A 22,520-nucleotide genomic window follows, 5' to 3' on the forward strand; every position below is an offset into this window, starting at 1 on the left:
TCCAGGGCAAGTCGAAATATTAACTGCATGTTGGAAGGCAACATTTGCGAGAGCATCATACTTTGCCAATCTCCCTCCCGATGCATAAATTGACTGTTCCAGAATCACCCGTGCAAAAACAAAAATTTCAAACTCTTCATATCTTTTTAAACTTGGTGGCATCTGATAGGTATTTGTGAAAGAAACAGAATGGTTTTTGTTTCAACAAAATCGGACATACCGTTAGCGAGTTACGACCATTCAAAGGTCTGAGAATTAGTCCTCAAATTCTCCGGAATCCGTAAAAACCGTTAAAATGTACTATCTTAAAACTGTCATAACTCAGTAATAATTCACAATAGAAGCACCAAATAAGCTGCATTCTCTTTATTTACAATGATATTAGCTTGTAGCTTTGCCTTCATCGTTTCTGTAGATTTCTCATCTCAAAATATCACCAAAAGTGGGAAAAAAAGGACATGGGCACAGGACATCTTAAATATGCAAGATTGCAATATCTCTGTAACCGTACAATATACAAGGAAACAACTTGGCATACATGGGTTTTGTAACATGCTGAATCTAAATATGGCCATAAAATCTATATATCTGCTTCAGAAATTATTAATTATGATGAATAATTGATTTCCTGAGGTAATAAGATGTGCATCCGCTAATTAAATATGCAACTTGCATATCTTCCTTATACTTGAAGATAAAAGAAAAAAAACTTGGTACACAGAGGTTTAGACACATGCTGATTTCAAATCTAGCCTCAAAAATATAGTCTGATCCAGAAATATTGAACTACATGTATTACCCAATGCTATATATTTACATTTGTACACACTGATATCATTCTTTGTACAATCTGCAATATTGGTCCGACAATTCAATATCCAGCATTCATTTAATTTCTTCCCCTTTTTTCACTGCAGGACTTTCGTTTCTTGCTGCAGGGCAGTTGAGTGGCAAAGTATACATGTATTTATTGTATTGTACATGTATTACATTTCAATTTTACGGGAATCAGACAATTGGATCATGGAACAGGTGGCCATTGCTTCTCTGGTCTGGAACTATTTCTACAGTTGAATCAACTACAAAAGCTATATCTACTTTTTGTATGGTTTCTCTATCCAGCTGAGATAACCAAGACACACATGCTGATCACTACAAGGGTAGAAGTTACTGACGTTCTCTTTCGTTATGTACCAAAACTACAAAGTTATTTACGGCAAATAGAATATCTAGTCTCGTCTTCTAGTTCACTGGCAGTTCTGTTGGTTCTTCATCACTTTCCTCCTCTTCACTCTCTTCATTCCTGTGTCAAAAGAGAAAACGTCTGTTGAAATTCAAACTATATAATACATTCATGGCAGACACACATTTCAAACAATCTATGATGAGATAAATATGAAACTTGGATACTTAGGTACTTTATTTCCTCCATTAGCTACCATACATATATACTAAGTAGTACTGGTAATTGCATACAATAATAAAGGCTATCATTCATTATAAATGTAACAACTTAATAAACTTAACAGACCAGCATAATTCTGTTAAGTGAGGTTTATACTTCTACTCATAAAATAAATTACAACGGAAACTACGACTCGAGTAGAGGGCGCGCAGCTGGGCATCCCCGCCGCCCCCCTCCTCCTAGCAGTGACGTCAGAAGGTGAGGATAGCAAGTACAGTTTTCTGCATTTTGATAAAAATAAGTTTAGATTAGGGCACTAGCAAAAAAAACAGGAACCAAATGCATCCATAGGGCGTTGAAAATGATTTATAGTAATCATACTGGCACGAAAATCCGCGTATTAAAACGGCAAATTCAAATTATTTGAGCTACCATGCGGCATACAAAAACAACAGTGTTTACCGATAATCATGCGGCCAAATTTGACATAAAAATAACCCAAAACCCACATAAAACTACGTAAAGACTTGGAAAAATACATTACCTGGCATTTGGGTGGTACAAGTGTCCGTATTTTGGCCCGATGCCGACGTAATCGGCTCCGAACTACAGCGGTCAGTAGCGCCCGGGCCGCCGTCCACCGTCTTGCTTCCTTCCCAAAACTGGCTCGCAATTTTTAAAGTATCAGCCGATTACGGAGCCCACCATGGCTCGAATATATGCGAATTTGGTACCAAAATAACGACAATCTCTTGAATTTTCCAACGATACCAATGGCTAAATTTTTTTTAAAGGGGTACCTTCCTCCGGAATTTCGATTTGAAAAATTAAAATGTGAATATTTTCACCAATGGAAGTCGCACAAGCTGACCACTTACATCATTTTGTAGCTCGTAATGCTGGCTACAAATTGGCGACTAGTTTTTTTGTTTACGAGTGACGTAACGATCCGTATTTGGATCGGCGCGAAGCCGGCCCTCCCCAAGTGCGTGACCGGGAAGCGGGTGCACCTGCTCCCTCGGGCGAAACGCGCGTAACCCGATGGGCGATTTCTCGCTTATGGTTGACGGTATTTTAGTAAATCTTTCGCGGATATTGAGTTAAGAACCTTCTTTAACTACTGGTATAAAAATATAAGCGATTTTTGACCGTTATGTATCAGATCGTACGCCTTGAATTTGGCGCATTTTTCGGTTTTGACGGGGCCGGAGAACAAATTTCGGGCTCTGCGCCACCCCTACTACAAGTTCTGCGAGACGCCAAGAGCTTCTTACTGCAAAGGACTTGCGTGTTTACCTGCAACATGACCTCAGGTAACCAGAAAAGAACTCATGTTCTTTGGCCAGCAGCAAATGGAACGCCCGGAACCTTATGTAGAACATGGATTCTTAGATAGAACATGGAACGGGGACAGCACTTTTGACCCGTTTTTGGTCTGAAAATGGGTCCAAAAGTCCCCCATACAAAGCATTTTGAAGTGATGTACACCAGAAATGTGATTAAAGTCCTGTAGGGACATGTTCCAGGCACCCTTGTGCCGAATTCCAGGCCATTTGCTTGTAATACCAGGGCACAGGAGCCCAAAAAATATAGAAATTGCCTAAAAATGCCCCAAAAAACCTCCATAAAAATGATTTTAAGGCCCGTTTCAAAACGATTAAAAAAGGGCCTGGGGGTATTCGCCATCTTCACCTCCATGCCAAATTTCAGGTCGGTTGGGTAGGAAATGGCGGAGTAGAAGCCATTTGAAGATTTGTCAGGAGGAGGAGAAGAAGAACCAGACAAATACTAGAAAGGCCGTCATTTGCCCCTGAGCAAATACAGCATGTTTAGCCATACTCCTCCCCATGCAAGAAGTGGTCTGTCCCAAAATAACACCTGGGCAAATCGAAATATCAACTGCATGTAGAAAGGCAACATTTGCGAGAGCATTATACTTCGACAATCTCCCTCCTGATGCATAAATGGACTGTTCCAAAATCATCCGTACAAAAACTCTCTCTACAAGTTCTGCGAGACCCCAAGAGCTTCTTACTGCAAAGGCTTGCGTGTGTTCCTGCAATATGACCTCAGGTGACCTAAATAGAACAGTGTTCTTTGGCCAGTAGCAAATGGAACGCGGGGATCCTTAGATAGAACATGGATTCCTTAGCCAGCAGCAAATAGAACATGGAACGGGGATACCACTTTTGGCCTATTTTTGGTCTGAAAATTGGTCCAAAAGTCCGCCAAATGAAGCATTTTGAAGTGATGTACACCAGAAATGTGATTGAAGTCCTGTAGGGACATATTCAAGGCACCCTTGTGCCGAATTTCAGATCATTTGCTTGTAATACCAGGGCACAGGAGCCAAAAATATAAAAATTGCCTAAAAATGCCCCAAAAAAACTCCATAAAAATGATTTTAAGGCCTGTTTGAAAGCAATTTTAAAATCACCTGAGGGTATTTGCCTTCTTTACCTCCATGCCAAATTTCAGGTCGGTTGATTAAAAAATGGCGGAGTTGAATCCATTTGAAGATTTGGCAGGAGAAGAAGGAGAAGAACATGAACAAAAACAATATGTTGAGCCATACAAGGTATGGCTAAACATAAAAACAATATGTTGAGCCATACTAGGTATGGCTAAACATAACAATATGTTGAGCCATACTAGGTATGGCTAAACATAACAATATGTTGAGCCCATACTTATGGGCTCAACATAACAATATGTTGAGCCATACTAGGTATGGCTAAACATAATTACAGAATGACATTACCATTACTTACGTTGTACTCTTCTACACACTTACATGTCGAATTAAGATTAACGATGTATACACAGTAAAACCTAGGCGACAAGTCATCATAGAGGCAAGCAGAGGAAGCATGTACATGAATAACTCACCTTGTGCTTTCCCGTTATGTGTCAGAAACACGAACACCGTCACCCCGTAGAGAAACTGGCGGAGCAACATGCCTGCTTCACGGCGAGGCGATCTTCAGAGCACGCTTTGCAAGTTCATCGCGGAAAGGCGCCCGACGTTGCTTTAGCTTCCATTTTCAGATAACAAAAAATCGTACTGTGCATTCAAATAATTATGGTGTAAAAGAACCAACGAAGGGGAAATAAACTGAACGGGACATATCGTCACGCACAGGTAGTTTCTTCATAGACATCTTTAGTTATTTTTTCACCCGTGTTGTGACAACTATTATAGCCTAAAATAGCAACTTTGGTGGCACACAAAAGAACACATGTTTACCCCCATGTCAAAGAATATATGGAAAATGCACCAAGGTCATTCCTTCTCTGTTGGGCACATTCACTCTAGATCATGTGAAAAAATGCCAACTACCAGTTGGCATACATATATTCCTTTTAATGGCAATCACAAACTGCACTTAGCTACAACCCCCCCCCCCCCCCAATTATGGTGGTCAAGGGAGAGGCCATATTTTAATTATTGTCATAAAATTGAAAGGACAAAATCACGCACGAACAAATGGCAACGAAAACCTAACCTTCTTGGCGAATGTTGAATTACATAGCATTTCGTGACAAGATAGCATAGACCAAGGACACAGGGGGCTTTGTGCTGTGCTGCAGTTCTCCACGAGATCGCTTGTGTGCGCTGTTTCACTATACTGTATTACGATTTTGGTACGCTGCAGCACACATTGGTCGGTTGGAGAAGTCACAAGTGCGGATGACTAGATGCACTCGTACCTGAGACGTTTTTTTAGCGAAAGACCTGGAGAAATTCAAAACTACTGTTGGTGCCTAATGCTAGGAGGAATTCAATGTTTTTTGTGTTCTTTTCAGATCGTCTACAACGGTAAAGAACAAACCGTGAAGAGTAGGGGTCTTCCCGGCCTAACTTTATTACTTGAGTTGTGATTAGATACTGTAAATGCATTTAAGTTCGCGTGGTTTTTATTTCGTGCTAAGGGGAAAATGGAGTGTTCGCGGTGGTTTTAAGTTCGCGGCAGCGCTATATATGTAGTCACATACTTATACCGTATTGGACAAAAATGTTCGTGGTGGTTTTAAGTGCGCGGTGAAACGGTCGCCGCGAAAACCGCGAACATAAAACCACCGCGAACATTTCTGCATTTCATTTGCTATGTTTGTGATGTTGGTACATGTTAGTTATACAGAGGACAAGTTCGATATGGTTCCCAGTATCTTTCCTAGCTTCAACTTCAGTTCAAGTGAAGTGCATAAATCCATACGCTATCCCCAAGAAATAATGACCACAACCTATGGGTTGCGTATACTATATGGCCAGCTACTCTCAGTCTAGCAAAAATCAGTCAGTATATTTGGAAAGCTATTTTTCTAGCGACCCAACAGTATGGCAACTTTCCTCCTCCCTTGACGCGTCGCGGGTTACCGCATTTAGTGAGCATCCCTTGGGAATGCCATGTTTGTTTACCCCCATGTCTCTCCTTCCAGATGGCTTCTGTCCTTTCCCGTCAGCAAAGCGGTCTTTCCGCGCGCTTCTGGCGGCATTCCAAGCGCCGCTACCCCGAAGGTTCGGGCTCGGGAGTCTCGACACGCCGGAGGCCGAATTTGACGGATAGCGCCGCCATCTCTGAGAGACGGACGGTGGAGAAATGTCGCGGCCTCACAGCGTTCAAGGTCAAGAAAAATGGAGGACGGCGACTGAGGAGGTTCGGAGACAAGCCGGTTTGTTTACAAGGGGTTAGCCTTTGCTAGCTGCTGCTCCAGTCTGTGTGCCTTACGGTCATTTTGGCACGGTAGTTTCAAGGCAACGCCATCACAATACAGGATACATCTGGAAGAAGGCTTCCGTCTCTGGAAGTCGGTCAAAGAGGTCAGAGCGCGACACGACTCTTTCTCTAAAACGTCACATCTTCAGTTAGAGACGCCATAGTCTTTCCCTAAAGCTCAACCCCACCGAATGGGAAGGAATTTCAGTTGAAGTAATGCGCCCGGATTCTGGCGATGACAGATCTCACAGCACGGGTCGTCCACGGGGAAATTTAGCCGCTGCCAAATTATTTCTCTCCATCAGATGAACATCAGATGGTGCACATTTATCAGCACAACTCCGCGAGAGGTTGTCCTCGTCACACGCAGCCTGACCGCGCTCAGGAGGCGACTGGCACCCCTGGAAAGTGACAGTAGACCCGGGCAGTATTTAAACCCTGTACGGTATTAAGGGTCGGTCTTATATTGCTGGTGTTGACAGGCAGTATTTGCCGGCGCTTGTTGATGAGAATTTGATCGCGGGGTGCCAAATTTTACCATATCCGGTTCCTGGGCACGGGAAAAACGCCGCTGCCAAAAAAATCTGTGATCCCTTGCCCTCGGGTCGAGTCCCAGCCACTACTTAAGTTTTGTCTTTCTCGCCAGCAGTACCGTTGCAGACGACACTATGCTAGCGCCAGAGACGGTAAGGCTGTAGCCAAGGCTGAAGCTAGATAGAGGTACCGGGGGAGTTTCACATAGATCCTGGGGTCAAGGCACGAGGATTTAGTGCGAGCGGGCAGTCATGGGTCAGCGGGCGGTGAAACAACACGTGGAGGAAGGTCTCAAGCAGTACGACGCTCATAACATCGACGCCGCCATTACGAAATGGACCAAGACTCTTCCGAAAATCACAGAACCGCGCTTGAAATTCCGAACCCTGGGGTACCTCGCCTCAGCTTGGGACGAGGTGGGGAAATACAGAGAAATGCTGAAGGTATCAATACAGCAAATTGACGTGGCGAATTCTATGGACGCGGACGAGTTACGAGAAGAAGCATATCTCAACATAGCACGCAGCAATGAGCGACTCTGCGAGTACGAAAAGGCCATAGCGTACTGCAAACATAGCCTAAACAACGCGTTTGTGGGTCGGAGGAGAAAACACACGTTCGGACGGTTTTACCTCTGCATGGGGAACGCACATTTGGGCCTGAGCGAGTTTTGCACTGCGTTGGAACATTTCGAGAACGCGCTGTCTTACTCACAAACATACGACGACAGGGTGTTGGAGTGTCGGACTTTCCTGAGCGTTGGCGGACTGTTTTACCAGTTGAGAGACTACGAAAGGAGTCAGTACTTTTACGGAAAGGCTCGAGAGATCTTGGGGGATTACGGTGCGAGATGGAGTTGGAAAATGGAGACGGTTTGCAGTTTGAACATAGCCATGGCGCAGAGGAAGATGGGACGACTCACAGAAGCTATGGAGTCTTGTGAGGTAAATGTACCTTCCGTTCTTCTTCTTCTTTTTTTAATCCCCCCTATTAAACAACTACTAAGAGGGTATCACTGAGGGTGTGAAACTTTCACTTTTTAATTAAGGGGAAGGGGCGTGATGCTAGGGGGATAACAATACTGTAAAATGGAAAATCTTCGCGTTTTCCGCGGTGACCTATTCACCGCAAGCTTAAAACCACCACGAAGATTTACCATTTTAAAGCAAAGCCCTTCATGCCAGTTTCAACCTCGAACTTAAAACCACCGCAAACACTATTTTCTCCCTACCTCGAAATTAAATCCCGTAAAGATTTCCACTTTTACAGTAACTGCAGATGAGATTTCGCGTAACTGGAGGACGAATACCTTTTGACGTTTACCTGTACAAGATCATCTATATCGTATTGAACCTTATGACATTTATCAAGGGTAACGTTGCGATTATAGGACTAGATTATTTACAGATACTATCCATATTCTGAGGCCGACCTTTCTAGTTTCTTCTTCCTTGTTATGTCTTGAGAATTTTCGTTGAATCTTGATCGAGCGACGCCATGGTCTTTCGTTTCAAAATCATCCACAAGATCGTTGCAACAACCCTCCCTCTCAAATAATCTATTTACCAGTGCACCCCTCTCCAACCAATCGGCGGCGCCATCAAGTGCAAGTTTACCAGTGAACCTATGTGCCCTGTTGGACCGATTCCACGTCTTCCATAGCCTGGATGCCAGACTCTATCCAGGGCCTTCACAGACCAGCTCCTCGGGTCCAGGACCGACATGCCCCCAAGAAAATTATACCACATACACCCCTCAGTTAGACCCTGAGCAGGTAAAAGTTCCTTTGCGGCATGTCGGCCCTAGAGCCGAGGAGCTAGTCTGTGTATACCCTGGAAACAGCCTGGCACCCAGGCTACGTCTTGCCAGGTAACTATACCATCGGGAGCTCCCCGGTATCTTTACGGTGGTAGGAGTGATGCCCGCCCGCCTTGACAGATAAGCGCGCACGGGGGTGGTTTAACGGGCTTGGCTTAACGGGGACATGCCAGCTAAAAAGACATAACAGGCTAACAGAAACAAGCCAAAAGAGCAGAATGGGCCCAGTAGAACACCCCCAAAGAGACTGGTGACCTAGGCTACGTCTCCCAAAGCCTGGGTTTAATCATACCGCTGCGCGCTGTTAACATTTTCTCGTGCAACTGATAGTGGAAATGTTTCCCCAGATGATTGACAGATAATGGACTGTTTACTGAACCTCCTGACTCCGCGGTTGACCCGAAGGGCCAAACCAGAACATAGCACCAAATTCGTCACATAACATACAAGCCTTCGGTTCGGAATTCCGACAGGATGCCGTCTTTATGCGAATCTTGACTGCTGAGATATTTTATAACGCTTGTACTAAAATGAGGGGATTTGTTTACGGATTAACAGAGAGATTATCAGCTAGTTGTGAAGCCTCTTAATCCGGATAATCCGGGATCGAACAAGTTGTTGCACTCCGGATTATTTACGAGTCAAGGTCAGACTAGATATATGTACACAGAGTCAAAGGTTATGGGGAGGGGCGGTGGCAATTTTGTCCGTAAAACAGTAACCTAACACTCTGAATAACTCGTGAGTGAATCAGACCCATTTGGAAGCCTTGTCAGGTCTAATTTGAATAAAGTACGGAAACTGCCTTTAGCCAGTTGATCTCTTCACACGCAAACTTATCCGTTATCGACACAAAATAAGTCAAACCCAGCTAGTTTAAATACAGCCAACAATTGTATTTAGTACCAGTAGCCTATTGTTACAACAAAGTCAGACACAGTTTTACTGACGCACGTATGTGTTTCCCTATGTTTTACCATGTATGAACTTGCAATAAACTTCTATCTTAAAGTGAAGGTATATGGAAATAAAAGTGATCTAAGTTTTTTATTTTATTTTACAATTGTGAAGAAGTGTCAATCGCTGCGCCTAACGTTAATTCAAACAGACCCAAAAGTAAAATACTCACTGAGACTTTGATAAAATTCTGGAATGATATGTCACTGAAATTGTTTGCATAACCCTAACCTATATCAGGAGCAGGAACGAAGAGCGTATCCGGCAGATGAATACGGAAAACAGGCCCTCCAAATTTGACACATATTCAACAGTGAAGGCTTAAAATGCCTTAATCCAACGGCTAGTTGGAACTCTGTCTAAATATAGATAAACTTCGTTTGTACCTTTGTGTATGAAAAACCGGCCGTCCAAATTTGACACATTTTCAACAGTGATGGCTTTAAATGCCATAATCCAACGGCTAGTTGGAACTCTGTCTAAATAAAGATAAACTTCGTTTGGACCTCTGTCGTCGTTTTGTTTTGAAAAGTCGGGAAGCCAGCATTTAAGAGCAGAGTGATAATTGACAGAGAGGTACACATACATGGCGTTTTCAACACACAACAGCGTTCGTTAAAACATGTTTGAATCTACTCTACTTAGAACGTTGTACATGTACTAAACAGGAGTTTCGTGAGGCGATCTTGGGTTGGCTATGCACCTGTCAGTGTAATACACAGAGGGGTAGAGAATAATATTCACGATAAATAAAGTGCTTGCTAAACAGTTATCATGATACACGTATCAACTATCCCTCGATTATCAACTATGAAATATTCAAATACAGGGCTGATCTACTCTACTCTGAATGTAGTACTAAAACGGGAGTTTCGTGAGGCGATGTCGAGTTGGCTATGCACCTGTCAGTATAATACAGAGAGGGGTAGAGAAGAATATTCATGATAAATAAAGTGCTTGCTAAACAGTTATCATGATACACGTATCAACTATCCCTCGATTATCAACCATCAAATATTCAAATACTCTATTTTGTAGGAATAGCCTACCTCCCAATTCAAACGTATATTCGTACGACGGTACGGCGCATATGTTCCATTATATTATTTAATATCTGAATTACTAAACGTATCAATTATCCCACTATTATCAGCTATCAGATATTCAAATACTCTCTTTTGTAGGAATAGCATACCTCCCAATTCAAACGTATATTCGTACGACGGTACGGCGCATATGTTCCATTATATTATTCAATATCTGAAATACTAAACGCATCAAACTAAGGGCTGATTTAAGATCAGATTTGCTTGGAGGCAATAATCATCTTCATGATATAAATTATGAAAATGCCTAAAGGTCACCACCCAATTTTCTTTTGTAATGAAATACCATAAAGTGACCTTTATGTATATATTCCCATCATTTGTTTTCCGTTCATTTCTCATCATGGTAACCTTCATTTTGACTTTGTCGTCGGTACAAGGTTAATGTGGGACAATGCTAATCTCCAAGCAGATCTCCACGGTGACAAAATCGTACATGCTAGCCTGAGAAGCTCGAGTCAGCCAGAGAAGTTGTCAGGCACCGTCGTTGCATTAAAAACTCCTTCTGCCAGTTGGATACGGTCTTTGCAACCGTTGGGTCTGCTTGGAGACTAGGACAATGTGGGCTAGTCCTTTGAATGAGAGGGTTGTTATGTGGGAACTTTGCTCAAAGGAGACAAAAACACAAATATTTTCACAGACTATCTAAATACACACGATAAGTTGTCGTTTTCTCACACCCTTCTGAACAGCAACCTCCTGAAAGCAGAGCCCCTATCGCTCGATTCGTTAGCTCGCTCGCGCGTAGGGGCCCTGCTCTTTAGCCCCGGTAGACACGGTTCTGGCGACGTTACTGACAGTTGCTCATGAATAATTAATGAACTATCCTTATTTGGCACAATTTGGCGGTCAATTCGTTCTGAACCTTAAGTAACGATGTGAGAAGTAACCTAACTGGTTTATAGCTTCCCATCGTCCTTTGCGCTTTTGCTCTAGATGAGGTTTAGCAAACTCTCTGATTGGCTGAAGCTGTTTTGGTGACAGAACCGTGTCTACCGGGGCTAAAGAGCAGGGCCCCTACGCGAGCGAGCCAACGAATCGAGCGATAGGGGCTCTGCTTTCAGGAGGGTGACTGAACAGTTATCTACAGTTGAGTTACTTTGTGCTTTTGATGCCCCTTTATATCCATTTTAGTCATTTCTTACATTGCAACATTACACATCCTTATCTTTCTAAAACATATCTACTTATGGCTACATTGTAATCAGTTAACCATTTGCATTAATTTTCGTATTGATGACAAATAAATGTTACGAGAAGCGGGCATCCTGAAAAGAATATCACTTCAGGTCCAAGACAAAAGATACAAAAACATGAACTACAGCTGCAATGCAAAGAAAGGCCGCTAGGACGCCCAGCTTTAAAGCTATTGCTAGTCAAATATTCGGAAAACAAACAGACAGACACACCAAAAATAATACCTCTAATTTCACAGAGGTAACAATGCTTGGGGGACACAATTTTCACAACCAAACTGCGCCCCTCCATATCATCCCCTGCTATAATTTGTGGTCTTTCCCCAGATCCTGATGGCTGCCATGTGGCAATGCGACAGACACATCGAAAACAGTACCTACAATTTCATGAAAGTAACAACGCTTGGGGGACACAATTTTCACAACCAAACTGCACCTCTCCATATCAATTCCCCTGCTATAATTTGTGGTCTTTCCCCAGATCCTGATGGCAGCCTTGTGGCATCGCGACAGACACACCGAAAACAATACCTCCAATTTCACAGAGTTAACAATACTTGGAGGACACAATTTTCACAACCAAAAAATAGAGAGAACGCTAGCGACCCCCCAAAACACCCCTCCCAATAAAATGGTATGGCGACCCTGTGACGTCACAAATTCAAGATGGCGGCCAAGACATATGCCAACGGATCTAACAAAGGTTTAGCTACGCAAACCTGTAACTGCACCTCTCCACATCATCCCCTGCTATAATTCGTGATCTTTCCCCAGCTTGTGACGGGTGCCATGTGGCAATGCGCCCAGGCATTCCCAGAAGAATGTCTGTGCTGTAGCACTGCCACAGGGCCCGACCGGCTCGGGTTACAAATATTTATAAAACTATCACAGCAGATGGCTTACATGTGGCAGCACAGTGCCATCATGTCCAAAGCCTTTTTATCATCACGTACAGTTTTATGCATTATCTTATCTTATGATATTGCCGTTTGATTATCATATTCGTATTTTATTTCTCTGTCAATCTCTTTCTAGATGTGTGCGTGCGTATGTCGATTTTCCGTTTTCAGCCCGCTAAATATTTTTCTTACATCATCGTCAAACCTCTGCACGTAAAAGAACCCAACACACTTGTCGAGAAGAGTAGGGGTGACACGGTGCGCTTAGCCAGAAACGCGGATGCGGTCCGTAGTGATACTCTCAACGTTGGTGGGGAGAGTCGACAGAAAACGGGGCACAGGATAAAAGGTCACTGTCTTCCCCACCAACCTCTGCTTGGAGAGCACGTAGTGAAGCCATATTGCATTACTACTGCCCTACTGGCTACTTACAAAAGTTTGATGCATCCTCTCAACTGAGGATGACTGTTACACCTTTTTGTTTGTTACCTCATTGTAAAAAGAGGAATCTAGAGGTACCAGCACAGAAAGTTTGACAAACGGGTAACCCGGTTTTAAAATAGTATAGGGCTACCCCTAAACACGCCCCCTCCCCCCGCCCCGATCAAACAAGGCCCCGTCTAATTGCGGGCATTACCATAAACAAACATACACATGGTGGTTCGTGTGTGATCAAAGCGGAGTGATTTTCCAGGCTCCTGAAAGGATCCATCTGGCGAGCTGAACTTGTAGTGCTGTACAAGTAGCCTCTACCAGGCTCCATAGGATGCTGGATAAATAGTAGAAATTGGCCAAATAGAGTGAATAGTATGCTAGGCCATAGGGGTAGTCGTCTATTGGACCCTCTCTCCATAGCCGACTACCCCGAGCATACTATTCACTGTAATTTGCCAATTTCTACTATTTTCCAACGATCCACGGCGCCTGGTAGAGGCTCCTGTAGTGCTGTACATGGGGTTTGAAATTGTGTAGGTGAAGAATTAAGACATTAATTTTCAAGTCGAGTTTCTCTCGCAAAATATGATTCATAATAAGATAAAGGTGAAGCAGTCATCCTCAATTTAGGTGAAGAATATTGCTTTTTCGAGTAGCTATTAGTAGTGCAATGCGGCTTTGCTACGGTCCGCGTTTTAGCCAAGCACACTGGGTCACCCCTACTCCTCTCCATAAGTTTGTTGAGTTCTTTTACGTGCAGAGGTTTGACGCTTGAGGATTTACACCTGAAGCTCGCTCATACAGGGGGCCACCAGCTTAACGTCACCGTCCGAAATGATACCAAACCCATACACGTTTTTAATAGCCTGCTAACCTGCAAGTTTATGCAATCTCAAAAAAATTTCTGCAAATTGTGAATTGTATCGTTTGAATTTGAGATCTGTTAGGCTATTCCTAAAATCCTTTCCCATCTCGTTCCCAGGATGCGATGAAGATAGCCCTCCACCAAGGCGACCGACCGTCCCAGGCGGAATGTCTCCGGTGTTTTGCGGACATTCACAGAAACAGGGGCGACATCGAGGTACGTTCTCTCCTTTTCTGGGATTATCTGATGGCGTTACGAATAATTCAGTCAATAATTCTTACAAGAACAACAACAAAATTCTGAAGCAAGGTTGAAATGCAATTTCAATCACCAAATTTTCGACTGCCCAACTCCAGTCTTTCTTAATGAATGAGCTATCAACTGCTTCTGTGATGTTACGATACATTGAGCAGATAGAACACGTGACTCAGTAAGTTGCAGATAGTATATGGCGCCCCCCGTCACTGGGATAGTCTATGGCGCCTCTCTGTGTCTGCCTCTGACTTGGACAGTCGAAATTTGGGTAAGTCCATTATTTTGTTGGAAACTACACGTTGCTTCACAATGATTTCTATACAAACACACAGGAACAAGCTAGCACTAAAGTTTATTGACGCCAGTGCTAATGTTCTGTCCATGATTTCAGCGCGCCTATCCCAGATACGAAGCCTCCTTAAACATCATGGTAGAAACTGGAGACCGTTACGGACAGGTGCAAGTGCTGTCGGGAATGGCCAAAGTGCTGGTCATGAACAAGCAATTTGAAAAGGTAGGTAAATTCTGCCATGCATCCCCCCCACCCCACCACATTTCACAAGTCAATGAAATAATCGCCAATCCAACGTGATTTTATGATGCAATACATAACGTTACAGGCAACGTTCAAGTGTGCATTGCTTGATTATGTAAGTCTTGTTAACTACAGATTTTTACACAAAATGAATACATGTAGATGTAAACCTGACACTAAAATGTTTGAATACCCAGTTTAGCAACAAATACCAATATCTAAGAAAGCCGAAAACGTTATGGAAGCTTTAAGGTCCATAAAAGGTAAGACATAAATGCTGTAAGGAAGACAGTTTTTCAAAGTTGAAACCTACGTTCCTCGAATCTTTCCGGTAAACAACCGCCATGTTGCCGCCCTGCCCTCTGACCCACGTCATAGGTCAGCTTTCAGAATTGATTTAATTACGCAGATTTGTCGTAAAACGTCAAGTTACAGTATAATGTCTGTCTATAATGTAGATACAGCACCGGGCTAAGATATCTAATTTCATTGGGAACACCTCAGTTTGAGTCACCTTGTTTTCAGTTCCGTAATTTGCTGAAGAATTAGGCTCGATTTATGATGATGATGATGATGATGATTTTGAAGGTATCTTATCAGCACTGTCTCTGAACTTCTGAAATTTAATGCAACTTCATGACACTTACCTACAGGGGATGGAAATGAACAAGAAAGCTTTGGAACTTGCTCTGGCCATAGGTAACAAGGTGAGACAATTTCACACTTTAAAACATTCTGTTAATATCTAACTAACATCAGTTATCTCAATGATTGCATATTTTGCCATAGTACAAGTTAATCCGTGAATAGTTTCATCAGGTTGGTAAGTCACTGAATAAAAATACTCTTTTTACACAACCAAGAGATATGCGTTACACTTTGTACGTTTGGGACCGCATAGTGATTGTACATATGTAAATATTTTGCTTTTGGGAATGCATCTCTTTGTGTATAAGCAGCAACACCTGTGCTGCATTACTATGTGAACGAGTCAGAATCGCCTTGAAGAAGGTGACAGATGGTCACCGAAACGTCGGTGGAATAAATCTCTTGGCTGTGTAAAAAGAGTCTTTTTATTCAGTACAAGTTAATGCTGTGTATCTAAACCCCGGACCTGAACTGGGCTTGTGTATGTCTATAGCTTCCAACATATCACATCGGAAGTGTAACGGTGACAAGATATTCATACATCAGAAGCAAACCCTACATCTGTTTGAATTATTGCCGCTTCCAACGGTCCAAATCCGTACTGAACTAAACTTGGCTGCTATTGAGAAGTGACCATTTTCAAAATGTTTTGAAACGGTTTGTAACATCATTAAAGTACAAAGAGTAAATTTGGACTGGTAGTATAAATATCAATCCTATCACATCAAATGATTTTCCTGGAGCGTTTTGAGCTGACCGAAGATCAGACACTACTTATATCTCGTGCCGACCGGAATGCCCAAACATCTAAGATATTTGCCTATTTGAGTGGCGAGGCGCCTGGTATCTTAGAATCCCTCAAGAATCTCCCCAATCAAGACACACGCCGTCCTATCTTTCCTTGGGGTAATTTTCCATTCCTTGTATCATTCAAGATCTGACAGTAGGCCAAGGAGCTCAAGGGAGAAGCACCTTATCTTATGATTTTATCAAACTGTTGGACGTACCAACTACAAAGTACATCTAATGCCAGCTCAGAAAAGAGCAAGGAATAGTCATGCCGTCAAATACCTATCGACCTAGGTAGAATTGATGTGTTCAAAAATACGTTTTTCCCGAGAACCATCGTAGGGTAGAACTCGTTGCAATTGCCACCTAGCACGATATGAGCTTCCTCATTAGATAGCTTCAAACAACTCATACAGCTAGATGGGCAAAGGTTAGGCGTGACAGGTCGTTCAGTGTAATGTCATAAGCAACTGATGTTGCGCCGCGTGCCTGCGAATCTGGTGTGTTACACCGAAGCGTGGTTATACCGGCTATAAAGATACAGATACAGATCTTCTTTGAGATTGTTATGATCATGATCTAACAAATGTAGGGACGTTTTGCCGTTATATTTTACAATTATACCAAATGCTCCACCTTCAGAAACGATAGAGAGGTCTGGACTCAGTGCACAAGGTTGTCTGTAACATGTGGTAAAATTCTTCGGACCAAATATGTAGACTAGAAGTCACACATATCCAGACGATTCCCTCGAAGCAAAGCGTGATTAAATGTAGCCCGCTTCAAAACTAAACGGCGATGACAGGGTGTACCGTGGAATGTGGCACCGCACCAGATGCACCGATGAAGCTACGGCCAACCGACCGATAACACAAGGCGTCTGATAATTCACATGATTGGCGATGGTCCAATGCGTCTGGACCCGTCTCATGGGTGCCTAAGTATTCACACGAATTTTCACGGAATTCATACCAGTTTTACGGAATATACACGAATTTTACGGAATTCACATACGATCCACTACTATGAAACATAGGGATTTTACGGAATGAGCACGAGTTTAATGGAATATGTACGAATTTTACGGAATTCATGTACGATCCACTACTAAGAAACATACGAATTTTACGGAGTTCATACGATCCACTACAATAAAACATACGTATTTTACTGAATTCCTACGATCCACTTCTATGAAACATGCGAATTTTACGGAATGCATACGACCCACTATCAAGAAACATATGAATTTTACAGAATTCCTACGATTCACCACTATGAAACATACAAATCTTACGGAGTTCAGACATACGAACCACTACTAAGAAACATACGAGTTTTAAGGAATGCATACGACCTGCCACTAAGAAACGTACGAATTTTACGTAATTTATACCATCCTCTATTACGACACATACGGGTTTTGCGGAATTCATTCAATCCACTACTAAGAAAGATACGAGTTTCACGGAATTCATTCAATCCACTACTACAAAACATAGACATTTCCATAATTCATACGAACCACTACTAAGAAACGTACGAATTTTATAGAATTCATGAAAATGTTACTAATAGTGAGGATTGTATGCATTTCGTAAATTAGTCTGTTTCTTTAGTAGTGCATCGTATGAATTCCATAAAGTTCGTATTTCCGTCAAATTTGTATAAATGCCGTACGGATACTTTAACACCCATGTGTCTGCAGAAATCTGGTGCATTCGGATCAAGGCAGTTTTTATCATCTTCTTCACAAATCATGTCCTTTCACTGATTAGAGTTATCTATCAAAGCATACAAACGGGATATAAATACACTCAAAAGCACCGCGCAGTCCTGTTCGTGGGAAGTAAAAATCTTAAGAGTGTCGAAGTAATCCTTCAAATGCGGCTATCGCTATGGCGATATCGTTAAAGCTGCTTAAATATCTAGCTCGTTGTGGAACCGAGTAGGACGAGGATGTTCGAATCCGGGGGAAGGGCATCCTGGTTGGAAATGCATTCGTCTTTCGGAAGCTTCGAAGGGACGTAAAATGGTGAACCCCTGATCAAGGAGGTGCTCAGAGCACGTTAAAAAGCACTACAACAGCCTCATTACTAAGCTGGATACCTTCTATTACACATTTTTTTCATCAAATGTACATAGGCAGTGGAATTTGGAAAATGATGGGATGAGCACTTCTTCCTCACAATGATAGCGACCAAGTGACGTCATATTTTGCCTTCTTGCTTAGAGTTCAAACTTAGAGAGATTGGTTACAATACAATAAAACTAGTACTGCTTCCGAATACTCAGGTGCATTGCTGTCCTTCGTTTGGTAGATTTTTTACCAGGCTACTTGAGCTTTGTTTCACTAAGGCGTAGGTAAGGTAACGGTAAAGTAACGAGTCCGCTAGCGAGTCCCTTCGGTGGTAAGGTAACGTAACCTAAGTGAATAGAACCGTGTGGTAGAACGAAAGCTTGAGCTGCAACTATCTAACATTTACTAACTCAACATGACTGAGACAATATCTTCATACCTTTCAATGTGTATGATCGTTGTTGTCCTATAACGCATGCGCATTCCACTTTTTGCAGCTCTCCCTCCTCAGGGCCCACTTCCGGTTGGAGATGCTGTACCGGTCGCTAGGGGACTTCCAGCAGATGCGTGAGCACGTGGTCAAGTACACGCAGGTGTGGTATGCGGCATGTTCCGTGGAATGTTTTACACGTGACGTCACAGTCGCCATCTTGGTTGGTTCAACCTAGAAAACGTTAGATCTATATAATGAACCGAAGCCTACGTCACTTCACCTGAGTAAAAGTGTGACGTCAGTATCGGGCAAAATGTTCCCGGTAGTCTGTATCAGCCCCCGTCTCTATTGAGGGATGATCAATGCGTCCTACTGTACAGTGTCCGCTTGTCAGCGCTTCACCTTAAGAAAGAAAATCGCGTGTATGAAGGCACTGTAGCCTGACTGGAGCTTCTCTGGCTGACTGGAGCTTCTCTGGCTGGCTGATACGATTTTCGTACCGTGGAGATCTGCTTGGAGATTATGTAAATTTTACACTATGTTAATTACCTTCACAGATGAAGCTTCGTACGATTATCTCGTTCTTGTTGCAGGCGCTGGAGGCGATGGAGCTGTACTGCGGAGCCTGCGGGGACACGTACGGAGAGAAGCCCGACAGGATCGAGGCTCTGCCCTGCTCACACATATTCCATTCCAGGTAGTAGTCTGTGTCTCTCGCTGGCTGGGGTTAATGTACCATGAAAACCAGACGAGGACCGGGCCGCTAACGAGTCCCTTCGGCGGCCTGAGACAGTCTCCCGCCCGATGTAAATTAACGCTCCGGGGAGTTGTAGCCCGGGGAGTAGACCGCGCCTTTTCAACTCTCGGGCTACTCTCGGGCTAGAACTCCCCCGTTGCCCTAATTTATATCGGCGGGCTAAGAGCTTTGGGTCGCCGAAGGAACCGGCTAAACGGCCGGATAACAGCCTGGGTCCCAGGGTAGGATTAATGACCCCCTCTCCCGTTATCCGTCGGGCCAGCCGCTAGGAGCACGATTTACATGTTGTAAGGCTAGTCTGTTTACATCTTCCGGGTCAGACCCGTGTACAACTTCCGGGCATTAGTATTGAACGTTAAATGATTTCGTTAAATGTTGAGGCAAGAGACAGTGTTTGTTTGACCATAAACGTTGACAATGTAAAGTTATCAGTGATGAAAGATTGTTGATGTTATCTGAAACGTCCGACTCATTTAGAGACTCAAGTTATGTAGTTGCTTGCTTGATTGATTATGTATTGCGAAATGGATGAACCTGGATGTTCAACCCTCATCGGCGCACAATATTAATGTATTGTCTCTATCTAAAGAAGTTGTTTCTTTATGCAATAGAGTGGAAAGTACCTGTATTCTATACATACTTGGCGAAGCAATCCAGTTCAAATGCGTTGTCGTTTATTTCTAGTAGACTGCAGTTTCATACGTAGAAAATTTAGGCTATTTCAAGAAATTTCTAAATGATCAGCTCTGGTATTTTTCTTTTGCTGTGGCTATTGAATCTGGCTGCCAGGGTTATTATGTATAACATGTCGTTGTTTTGTCTCTTTTCAAAGTTAAAGGCACCCAGAGCATTTTATGAGACTGGAAATATGCTAGCTCGTTGCTGTAATCTTTATGAAATTGACAAATAATGCCACTGTTTACCACATTTGCGTGCGGATTTCTTATCAAAAGTGCGCAAAAACGGCACAAAGATAATCTATATGGTGATCCTTTAATTTCACGCGCCTACTGTGAATACTGTAGATACCATAGCCCCACCCACCTCCGTCAAAACGTCGAAATGCAAAATCAAAACATAAAAATGCAAATATTTGACGGACACTCACTCTCTCATTGGTCGAGCCGCTAATTGTGATGGACAGTCAGGATCAGTATATTAGGGCTTGGATTTTCTATCAGTTCTTACCACACAACGACATGGTATCTTTGCTCATTTAATTTTGATATGTAATGGTATAGTGTTATTGAATCTTACTATGTCAAGGAATGACTAGAAATTTGAGTTTTTTAATTCAAGTTTCAAGCCTCGTTAACTCTGTGGATATGTCTGTGTTGTTCACAGATGCGTGGAAACGACGCTCCAAAAAACTACTGGCTGCCCGGACTGTCGTCGCGTCATGCTGCGACCTGTGTATGTCTGAGCCGACAAAAGATCGTCCAGTCATTCTTTAAAAGTTTAAAAGTGATCATCAAAACAAAATGGTGCTATTTTGTATTATGTCGCTAGAGGCGCTTGAGAGTCGTCATCGACTGACACATCGGAATACTATCGCAAACCTATAAAAAGAAAGATATGATCCATTTCGACAAAACAGTTGACAATTGGATTTTATACATTTATATTATACGTATAAGATACATACAGTCGACGGTCGAAATCACCTCAATGTAAAAGCGCCGCCTAGCGATATTTATTAACAATGTCCAACAATGACCAAATGTAAGGTATGAGTTTGACGACGTGGAAGGTTATTTATTGTTTTATGACTGTTAATTGTACTGGCTTGTATGGGGAATAATTTTTAAGTCTAATGGCTACTAATGTTGCAGAAGAACATCGGTTGCAATACACAACAACAACAACAACAATAAGGACAACAACAACAATAACAGCAACAAACAGGCAATACGTCTTTAAACGCAATTTGTTATATCGAAAGAGGAGCTTAAATTTGAAATTCTCTGTAATTCGTTAGAGGATCAGTATCAACCTTTGAAATCTTTGTGGAATTATTTCAGATGCTGTTTATTTGGGCTACTGATTCGTTTTATTGATGTCTTATGTTTATTTAGATATACCTGTATATAGCTAGCTGACGTCGACAGCCATTTTGAATCGTCTCCTGGACGTTTTCGCTGGGTTTAATTGGTCAACGTCTTATCTTATCTACCAATGATTTACACACTTAAACATCCGTTATTTTGAACTTTTTTTATTGACATTGACGAACATTTGATTCAACAATCTACCAATTTTTATCTTGTCACTTGAACATTCTTTTAAAGGCAAATTTGAGGATTTTTGCCTTATTTACGCTTCTTCTAAAATCCACAAACTTTTACAGTTCATGTTTATTCTACAAATGATGTCAATTGATTAACAAGATACAAATGTAACGCATCATGATATACTGTAAGTGTAGTTTTGTGAAGATCGACAATTGGGCAAACATTCTCAACCGTCTACCATAAGTGTGAGTTCTGTATATAAAAAATTGCTTGGTTCGATGAGTACGAGACCATGTTTATCGTACAAAAATTGCGAAAAAATGACAACACAAACCAATGTGTATATAGTTGGAAACGTTTTGTTTTATTTACCTTTAAACGTTTAGCATCCTTCTCTGCTTACGATTTTGATACAGTCACCGTTGATTTTTACAATTAAAATGGTTTTTCCCCGACTTCTTCAGTGAAATGAAAAAAAGATGAATACAATATTTCTTTGTTACATGATCTACTGACTCTCATTCTTCACATGTTATACATATGGTACGTATGTTTTTTTCATCATTGATATGATTCTTCTCACTTTACGAAGATGATCCAATGATATGACAACAACATTTTGCACGATTAGCCATGACATGTCGTTACAAATAGCGATGAATCTAACGAATGAAAATTCATCATAGCGGTACAACTGGAAAAGCGGAGATTTGAATACCCAAACCTTCAAGTCGAAAGTCGCTTGTAACAAAACTCGTAAGTTACTGAGAAGAAGAAAGAAAAAACGAGATTGTCTGTATTTATATGTGTTTCTAGCTAATTCGTTAGCTATCTGGTATTCAACTATCCTCTATCAGGC

At 42.2% G+C, this 22,520-nt stretch overlaps 1 protein-coding gene and 1 long non-coding RNA gene across 3 annotated transcripts; one reads left to right on the forward strand and one right to left on the reverse strand.

Annotated features, from left to right (window-relative positions):
* Nucleotides 1-351: 351 nt before the first annotated feature.
* On the reverse strand, nt 352-2,958 carry LOC136421761 (uncharacterized). Of its 2 annotated transcripts, none has more exons than XR_010753501.1 (3): nt 1,950-2,958; nt 1,596-1,686; nt 352-1,303 (listed from the first exon to the last, which is right to left on the reverse strand). It is a non-coding gene; the product is annotated as an uncharacterized lncRNA (long non-coding RNA). The 2 variants fall into 2 exon arrangements; XR_010753500.1 differs by having other exon boundaries at nt 1,584-1,686.
* Nucleotides 2,959-5,812: 2,854 nt separating this feature from the next.
* LOC136421892 (43 kDa receptor-associated protein of the synapse-like) lies at nt 5,813-22,263 on the forward strand. Its single transcript, XM_066409463.1, has 7 exons — nt 5,813-7,601; nt 14,051-14,149; nt 14,580-14,702; nt 15,377-15,430; nt 18,738-18,833; nt 19,267-19,370; nt 20,775-22,263. Exons 1-7 carry the CDS (start codon nt 6,909-6,911, stop codon nt 20,851-20,853), a joined length of 1,248 nt encoding a protein of 415 aa, XP_066265560.1. The 5' UTR covers nt 5,813-6,908; the 3' UTR covers nt 20,854-22,263.
* Nucleotides 22,264-22,520: the final 257 nt, after the last annotated feature.

This window comes from Branchiostoma lanceolatum, chromosome 16 (assembly GCF_035083965.1).
Source record: "Branchiostoma lanceolatum isolate klBraLanc5 chromosome 16, klBraLanc5.hap2, whole genome shotgun sequence".
Lineage (NCBI taxonomy): Eukaryota > Metazoa > Chordata > Leptocardii > Amphioxiformes > Branchiostomatidae > Branchiostoma > Branchiostoma lanceolatum.

Coding starts and splice junctions, on each gene's coding strand:
- LOC136421892 (XM_066409463.1), top strand. CDS start 6,909: ATGGGTCAGCGGGCGGTGAAACAACACGTGGAGGAAGGTCTCAAGCAG. Junction 7,602..14,050: donor AAGCTATGGAGTCTTGTGAG/GTAAATGTACCT, acceptor TCTCGTTCCCAG/GATGCGATGAAGATAGCCCT. Junction 18,834..19,266: donor ACGTGGTCAAGTACACGCAG/GTGTGGTATGCG, acceptor TTCTTGTTGCAG/GCGCTGGAGGCGATGGAGCT.